General features: G+C 43.1%; 1 protein-coding gene across 7 annotated transcripts in view; it reads left to right on the forward strand.

Moving 5' to 3' along the window:
* magi1b (membrane associated guanylate kinase, WW and PDZ domain containing 1b) overlaps positions 1-9,537 on the forward strand; it is a 197,325-nt gene that overhangs the window by 130,379 nt on the left and 57,409 nt on the right. For all 7 annotated transcript variants that reach the window (XM_055868483.1, XM_055868486.1, XM_055868484.1 and 4 more), the window contains exons 3-4: positions 8,023-8,142; positions 8,872-9,078. In XM_055868483.1, coding sequence (XP_055724458.1) covers positions 8,023-8,142; positions 8,872-9,078 — 327 coding nt within the window. The remainder of the gene's footprint in view (positions 1-8,022; positions 8,143-8,871; positions 9,079-9,537) is intronic.

Genomic DNA, 9,537 nt, shown 5'->3' on the forward strand with positions numbered 1-9,537 from the left:
CTCTAACTGAGGAAAGATTGACTTAACACAAGCGGTCATGTTTGTATAAATCTCAGCTGGCATAAACTACAAAATGAATTAGCTAATAGAAATTACTATTTGTAATTAATCACATCACAGGTGAGCTCACCATTGATCGAATTAATTGCGTAAAACACTCTAGAAATCGAAAGTAATCCGAAGATGGGTAGTTTCTGCATGCTGCCATGCTTTTTTTTCTCACAGAAACCAAAGATAAGTGAAGACAACATGAGTTTGGTCTGTTTATAGTATGCATGTTGAAGGGGGCGTGTCGTCTACCATCTTTCACATCCCACCATTCATTTCCAGAACTTCTCAAAAAATGGGTGAACCCTTACCTCATTTTGTTATAACATCTTTGGTCTGACAGACGATTACGTGAAACCCAGAATGCATTGTATGTCAACAAACATGGCTCCATACACAGCTGGAATTAGCTTAGCTCATCATAATCAGTACAACCTTCAAAAAAGTATTTTACACACATAATATGTGCCCATTACAATCTGTGCAAGAATCGGAATGCATGATTTGTCACCGGAAATTGAGAACGTGAATAAAACAGTAAAAATATAAATAATTACCACACAAAACATTTTCTGATAGTGATTTATCGATACAAGTGGTGCGTGCCGGCAGTCAATCACGTAACCTCTCACTCCCACTCTGAGCCATTCAGTGTTGTTGTTTATGTGTGTAGCTAGTGAGCTAAGCTGTAGCATTAGCAATGTCTTTCAAAAGGAGACAACTCACAAATGCGGAAATTCTGGATATTCTTTTTAATTCTGGTGTTCTGTCAATATATTTCCTCCAAAAGGCACAGGTTTGGTGTAAAGTTCTTTGTCATGTGCGACGTGAAGCCAGGATTTGTCCAGGACATTATAGTTTACACAGGGTCCACCACTGACATCCAACATTGTGAGGGGCTTGGGGTGTCCGGGGCCGTGGTGATGACCATACTGGCTCCTTATCTCACCAAGGGACACACTTTGTATGTGGACAATTGGTACAGCTGTCCCACACTGTTCCAGCATCTGCTCTCCAACAGCACAGGGGCCTGTGGCACAGTCAGGTTGAACAGGAAGGGGATGCAGGAAGATGCAGAGAGGGGAGGTGGAGTTCAAGGAGAACGGTCAACAGCTGGCAGTAAAGTGGCATGACAAACGAAACATCCATGTCCTCTCCACTGTCCATATAGCAACCATGTTGGCCACAGGGGAGAGAGAAATCCTCTCCACTGTCCATATAGCAACCATGTCGACCACAGGGGAGAGAGAGAAATCCTCTCCACTGTCTATATAGCAACCATGTTTGCCACAGGGAAGAGAGAAATCCTCTCCACTGTCCATATAGCAACCATGTCGGCCACAGGGGAGAGAGAGAAATCCTCTCCACTGTCCATATAGCAACCATGTCGGCCACAGGGGAGAGAGAGAAATCCTCTCCACTGTCCATATAGCAACCATGTTTGCCACAGGGAAGAGAGAAATCCTCTCCACTGTCCATATAGCAACCATGTCGGCCACAGGGGAGAGAGAGAAATCCTCTCCACTGTCTATATAGCAACCATGTTTGCCACAGGGAAGAGAGAAATCCTCTCCACTGTCCATATAGCAACCATGTCGGCCACAGGGGAGAGAGAGAAATCCTCTCCACTGTCTATATAGCAAACATGTCGGCCACAGGGGAGAGAGAGAAATCAAACCAGACTGTGGGCTTGACTATAACCTCAAAATGGGGGCAGTGGATAAGGCGAACATGATAAACATCTTTGTGGAATGCAGTCGGAAAACGACCAAGTGGTATAAGAATATATTTTTCTATCTGATCAACGCAGCACTAAGTGGACACATAGTTCACCGCCAACTAACAGGGGAGATGATTACTGAACAAGGTATTTTTTGTAATTGGACATACAGTTCACATGCAAATCACATACAGAAACTATTAACATAATAAGGCACTTAATTTGATAGAAAAGCAGCCTGGATTTGAACCAGGGTGTCTATAGTGACGCCTCTGAGATGCTGTGCCATAGACAGCTGTGCCACTTGGGAGTCATAAGGCCAGGGTAGCTTCAAAATACAACACAAGCTAATACTTCTCTGACGCAATTAGCATTGTTTTACAGAGCTAATAGAATAATGTAGCTAGCTACCTAAGCACGATTGAATATAACACCATAAAGGTTATGAAATGAGTAATGTTACATCGCGTGTCTGCGGTTATAAGGAATATAGGGGCTGCATGCGTGGTTAGAGTGTTGGACTAGTAACCGGAAGGTTGCAAGATCGAATTCCTGAGCTGGCGAGGTAAAAATCTGTCGTTCTGCCCCTGAACAAGGCATGTAACCCACTGTGCCTAGGCCATTATTGAAAATAAAAATTTGTTCTTAACTGACTTGCCTAGTTAAATAAAGGTTAAAAAAAACTACACAAATATATTGCTCCATACATACAGTGAGCTACAGTAGAAACGACATATTATAACGTAATAAGGCACTTATTTTGATAGAAACGCACACATTTCCTAAGTTATTATTGGTAAGGAAAGCAATGACTGTGAAGCGGGCAACAGACGGAAAATGTGAACACGTGTGTGCAGATCCTGTTCTGACGGGACATGCGCAAATGTCTGCAGACTTGAACAGCACAAACAATTGCTAAGTGCTTGGGGAATTTTGTCCGGGTCAGAAATGTCTTAAAAATTATTTGTCCGCAAAAGTAAAAATGACTACTTTTATGTGAATGAATGAGGCGGAACACACCTCAATTCAAACTGTTCTTAGAAAATAAATAGAAATTGACAAGTTGAAAACAGCCTATAAATAAAAACAGGCTCCGTGCCTTGGTTTGATGGCAATGCAGATTAAATGTACTGTTGCGTAACAATCACATTCTGGAATGGAGAGAACGTTCTAACATCACGTGCATATAAACACTCATGCTGGGGAGACCGTTAGAGATATTTGGAACTCACACATGAAAAGGTTAAATGTTAACTGCTTACCTGATTTATTTAACACTTTTTTTTGGTTACTACATGATTCCATACAGTATGTGTTATTTCATAGTTTTGATGTCTACACAATTATTATACAATGTACAAAATAGTAAAAAGAAAGAAAAACCCTTCAACCAGCTTTACCTGGAATGCTTTTCCAACAGTCTTGAAGGAGTTCCCACATATGCTGAGCACTTGTTGGCTGATTTTCCTTCACTCTGCGGTCCTGCTCATCCCAATCCATCTCAGTTGGGTTGAGGTTGTGTGATTGTGGAGGCCAGGTCATCTGATGCAGCATTCCATCACTCTCATTCTTGGTCAAATAACCCTGACTCAGCCTGAAGGAGTGTTTAAATTCAGATGTGATTGAAGCATTGACATGGACTCAGAACATCTAATGATGTTGTTTCTCTATAAAGAATTGTAATTTCGAGAGTGAAAAACTAAACAAATATCTAAAACCAGAAAAAAACTATTTGGGAAAATGTTAAACATTATTTAGTATTTAAAAAATCATGGATTTTATAGGGTCCCCCTTAGAGTTGTTTATTAACCATTGTTTTACCAGATATATTGACAGAAAATATAGTGCTCGCAACATGTTTATTTATTTTTTAATTAGCTCTCATGCTAGAAAAGGTTAGAGACCCCTGCTGTAGATAATTGATTGTCTGTGAGGTAGCTAGCTGAGGTCACAGTGATGGCATGTATCGATTGTGGTTCAGGTGTCATGGTGATGTCACCTTCATAGCATCCAGCTCATGATAACTGGAGTGATGCGTGCATGCCAAGGGATGACATATTGATTTTGAAACTTTACTGCTATTTTGGGGGTGATAATAGGTTAATGGGGCTAGCTGTTCAGGGATGATTGTGGACTAGATGTAAGGGTGCTGACTGAAATGATCAATATGTTGGGAGCAGTGACATGGGGTTGTGGTCAGGTCACTGGCTATGGGGAGGATTAGGCCAGGTTACTGATGCTGAACAGCAGAGGGATCCAGCCTTTCACAGTGACAAATCAAATTATATTTGCTCACATACACATTTCTAACAATACATAACAATACACACACATCTAAAGTAAAATAATGCAATTAAGAAAGGACACGTGTGTGTGTGTGTGTGTGTGTGTGTGTGTGTGTGTGTGAGAATTTCTGGGGGGATGTTGCTTTTTAAAGCCCATTAGGTGAGCACGGCATGGTGCGCACACATACAGTCACATGTTTGCGTATTATTTTAGACAATATTGCAGTATTACTTTTGCCCTAGTCGGCCAGTCCTGCACCAAAACTTCACATTGTCACTTTTCTGACATCCAGAGCAATCAGAATCATACGGAAAATGATATCAACTGCAGTATGAGTAAATTTGGCTCTCAGTGTCAGAAAAGACTGAGGCTAGCTTATGAGTGATTGTCATTCCAGGGTTGTCCTTACCAACAGAAAATGTCTCACTGCATGCAATGTAAGGCTAGGCCTGCAACATTCACTGCCCTACTCCATACACTCAGTGTACACTGTTTGTGTGGAAATGCATGTCTGCATTATGGTTAATACAATATGCTAATGTTGCAGGATAAAAATAACTACTACCATGGTAAATAGTGCATTAGAGTGGACAGCTTCTCAGTATTGAAAGCCTTATCATCAATCAAGCTTTTGCTGTATTACTAATGATATTACCACACTGGCGATTCTCAACAATCCCTCTAGCCATGCGTTAACGTTAGGCTATTGCTTGCATCAAATCTCAAAGGCCTTATTGTGTGTTGATTGGTGGTTTATGCTAACTGTGTAAAGGTTAGTTTGGGGCTCTCTCTAGTGTTCCTCCGGGTTTGTGAGGTCAGGCTGGAACAGAAGAGGTCTGTGCTGTCGTTTTACTCGTTAAAGCGATTCTCTGAGGAGCTTTGAAGGACTTTCTCTTCCACAGCAGACATCAATGGAGCTTTTGTGTGGGACAGGGAATTAATTAACTCGATAGGAATGACAGTGTTCTAATCATCTGGCTGAGAGGATGGCTATTCTGGCCTGGAAATACGGGTCACAACTCACACTTCCTGTTTGTCTCTGAGTGGAGCCATGTGATTGGCAGGATGAGTCAACAGCACTACTGAGTCTGCTTTGGTAGTAGAACAGTCATCCTGGGTGAAGCCTCCACCAAGGTCAACACTACAGATGTACAGTCTCCATGGGGTTCCTCTGATAGAGTTCAGCCTTTGTTTGAGGGTTTGTCTTACGCATCGATTTTCCCTCACGAGAAGAAAGATGAGTTAGTTTGCACTGAGGGTGGAGGAGATGTGAATCACCGACCACAGTGACGTCGTACACAAGCTACATTGTACACAGAACACAATTTACAGAGGAGCAATCCCATTATGTCACATCTCCTGTAAGTCACAGCTGTGGCTACAGGGGAGAGGATATTGAAGAAGTGATTGAGAATATGACAGTGGTGTGATTGAGACTATGGCACTGGTGCGTGTGAGTTATCGTCACATCTCTGATTTATCTCAGCTGTCATTGAAATGGCCGCTGTGGCAAGAGCATCTCCCAGCTTCTCCTCCCAGCTCCCTGGGCTATTTTTACCAGCAGCCATATTCTCATCAGCTCACTGGAGTGAGGAGGCTGTTGTTCCCATACTGAAGAGGAGGAACAAGCAGGAGAGATTGGTGATTGGTTCTCCCTCCACTTTTTAGGTAGAAGGAGCTGCTACCTCGTGGGCGGCCATCTTTGTTCAGACATCACAGTGCTTGTAGTAAAGCAACATTGTAGACAGATGGTATTGTTTTTCTGTTGATGAGATTTCTTGAAAATGTAATAAGTGTATTCTAATTCATCCACCATGACAAAAGCGTTACCTCAATCCTTGCTTGGTCAAGCAGAATATCTTTGGAGTAGCAGTAGGTAAACAGCATCTCTTTAGTAATGGAGAGGGAAAGATGGAACGAGAGAGGGAGCAGAAAGAGAGATATAGTGAACAGGAGATGAGTTTGACTGGCTCTGTCATCAATTACCATGGCGGTGTTCCATAATCTCGTCACCAATGTATCATAGAGCCGTTTAACACTGACTTTACACCAGGTATTCCCATACGCCAAATAAAAATGTGATATATATTTTTTTAAATATATATACACTGCTCAAAAAAATAAAGGGAACACTTAAACAACACAATGTAACTCCAAGTCAATCACACTTCTGTGAAATCAAACTCTCCACTTAGGAAGCAACACTGTTTGACAATAAATTTCACATGCTGTTGTGCAAATGGAATAGACAAAAGGTGGAAATTATAGGCAATTAGCAAGACACCCCCAATAAAGGAATGGTTCTGCAGGTGATGACCACAGACCACTTCTCAGTTCCTATGCTTCCTAGCTGATGTTTTGGTCACTTTTGAATGCTGGCGGTGCTCTCACTCTAGTGGTAGCATGAGACGGAGTCTACAACCCACACAAGTGGCTCAGGTAGTGCAGTTCATCCAGGATGGCACATCAATGCGAGCTGTGGCAAAAAGGTTTGCTGTGTCTGTCAGCGTAGTGTCCAGAGCATGGAGGCGCTACCAGGAGACAGGCCAGTACATCAGGAGACGTGGAGGAGGCCGTAGGAAGGCAACAACCCAGCAGCAGGACCGCTACCTCCGCCTTTGTGCAAGGAGGTGCACTGCGAGCGCCCTGCAAAATGACCTCCTATATTTTTTTTATTTTTTTATATATATATATTGTATGAATGTTTGGTAAAAAAAAAATCTTCAAACAGTTAATTTATATTTTCCAACGGGGCTATACATTTGGGTGAGGTTTTTTCTCGCCTAAGGAGCCACTTCCAAAAATGAACCATCTAGTGTTCAGCGAAATAACAACACAATGTCAAATACAGGTAGCCTAGTCAAATAATTAACATCAAATCACGTTAACCGTTACTCTCTCGCGGGAATTCCACTAACGGTCCATATGTAGCCAAAAGTAGCTGCTGGTCATGTTGGTATCTGTGCTGATGGCGCAAAATAAATGACAGGGAGATATGGTGGAGTGGTAACGCGCTTACAAGCAGTTTGACGTCCCTTGGGTACAATGCAAATCGTGCTGTTAAGACACTGGTGCCCTTTGCAACCACATACCTATGTGAGAGTGGATTCTCGGCCCTCACTAGCATTAAAACTAAATAGAGGCACAGACAGTGTGTGGAAAATGATTTAAGACTGACTCTCTCCAATACAACCCAACATTGCAGAGTTATGTGCATCCTTTCAACCCTTCTCATTAACCTGTGGTGAGTTATTCCCCATTTTTGATGAACAAATAAGTTTTATATGTAAGATGGTTAAATAGAGAGAAAAATTATTGATTATATTATTATTTGTGCCCTGGTCCTATAAGAGCTCTTTGTCACTTCCAACGAGCCGGGTTGTGACAAACTATTTCTTATGTTTAAGAAATGTATAGTGCGTGTGTGGCAGGCTTACAAGGATGGCAAAAAACAACATTTGAGAGTGCGCTGACCCTGGTGCTAGAGGGGGTACGCAGCTGGAGGTTGAATGTTTGAAAGGGTACAGGACTATAACAAGTTTGGGAACCACGGCCTTACACCACCTGTCCCACTGTCAGGAGCCATTAACATGAGAGCTGTCCACATCTATGATTACCAAACGCTCCCCCTAACACACACACACACACACACACACACACACACACACACACACACACACACAGTAGTGTTACTCAGACACAGGGTTCCCACAGCATATCCTGAATGCATAAATAAACAAGACTCATCTTTAAGTTGTCATCCAATTACGCGGTCATTGTCGCTGATAAATTAATTATTTTGTCACCATGTGTGAATCATGAAACTGACTATGTTTAAAATGCTTTATCTTTGGGTTAATCTCACTCCAACTTCAGCCACAGTTTCTGTGTGGAAGGCTAAATCATTAACTTACGTTGTGTTATCTTCCTTGTTGATGACCTGTCCCTCTCTCTGATTGGCTCCTCAGGTACAACCCGTCCCCCGCGTCACGGAGAGGTGCCTGGGGTAGATTACAACTTCCTGCCGGTGGAGGACTTCCTGGCGCTGGAGCAGAGGGGAACCCTTCTGGAAATAGGAACATATGAAGGTAACAGTCTGCAGCAATGCTCACTCACTCAGTGTATCCATAGTCTGAGTGTGGAGACTAACCAGGGCCCCTCAGAAGTGAACACCATGTAGAGGTAAACCATCCATGTCATCAGTTGAATCCTGGACAAGTTATTTACTTAGGTATCTACTGTCTACTGTATGTGGGTGGTATATCTCTGAAGGTGAGTGTACTAGGTGTGTTTTAAACAGGCTTCTGCATTAAGTTGAGTCGTGATGACAGGAGACCTTTTACAGCCCTGTGTGTATAAACCCATTCCCACAAGATATATTCATCATTACCCTGGCATCATGTTCTGTGTGAAAGGGGACGTGAGAGGGGAAGAGTTCTGTCTTTGTTCGCACACAACTTCCAGTGTTATGTATATTTGAATAGCGATCAACAACAGTGGAGCATTAAACATGTCATGCATAAATATCATTCATTCACATGCACGTTTAATGAAGTGGCTGTTCCGTCCGTGTAGTTTGGTCGGTGGGCCTAGACAATGGGCCTGCTCCACTTTCCCTGAGAAAACATGCAGCCAGAGGGAACAAACAGCCTCCTCACTTCCACCAATAGAATGCACTGGACCAGAAAGCCCCAAAGGAACTCTGTGGTCATGCCTTCTTAGCCCCCTCATCTGCATACAAAGACTTTGTGATTATACCCCCTCCTCTCCCTCCCTTTTGTTTTTTCTAAACATGCTAATATCCTCCTGTTGCCTAGGTAACTATTATGGAACACCCAAGCCACCGAGCCAGCCCCCTAGTGGGAAAGTGATTACTAGTGATGCTTTGCAAGACAGCCTCCCGGGCTCCCAGCACTCCACTCCCCGACGCACCAAGTCCTACAATGAGATGCAAAATGCTGGAATAGTGCCTGTAGACCTGGAGGAGGACGAGGAACTCCCGGAGATGAACAGTAGCTTAACAGGTAAGAGAGGGAAGGAGAGAGCAAGACAGAGCAAGACATAAAGAGAGAGAACGAGACAGAGAGAGAACGAGACAGAGAGAGAACGAGACAGAGAGAGAACGAGAGAGAACGAGACAGAGAGAGAACGAGAGAGAACGAGAGAGAGAGAGAACGAGAGAGAGAGAGAACGAGAGAGAGAGAACGAGAGAGAGAGAGAACGAGAGAGAGAGAGAACGAGAGAGAGAGAGAACGAGAGAGAGAGAGAACGAGAGAGAGAGAGAACGAGAGAGAGAGAGAGAACGAGAGAGAGAGAGAGAACGAGAGAGAGAGAGAGAACGAGAGAGAGAGAGAGAACGAGAGAGAGAGAGACTCACAGAGAGAGACTCACAGAGAGAGACTCACAGAGAGAGACTCACAGAGAGAGACTCACAGAGAGAGACTCACAGAGAGAGAGAGACTCACAGAGAGAGAGAGACTCAC

This window comes from Salvelinus fontinalis, chromosome 18 (assembly GCF_029448725.1).
Source record: "Salvelinus fontinalis isolate EN_2023a chromosome 18, ASM2944872v1, whole genome shotgun sequence".
In the NCBI taxonomy this organism is placed as follows: domain Eukaryota; kingdom Metazoa; phylum Chordata; class Actinopteri; order Salmoniformes; family Salmonidae; genus Salvelinus; species Salvelinus fontinalis.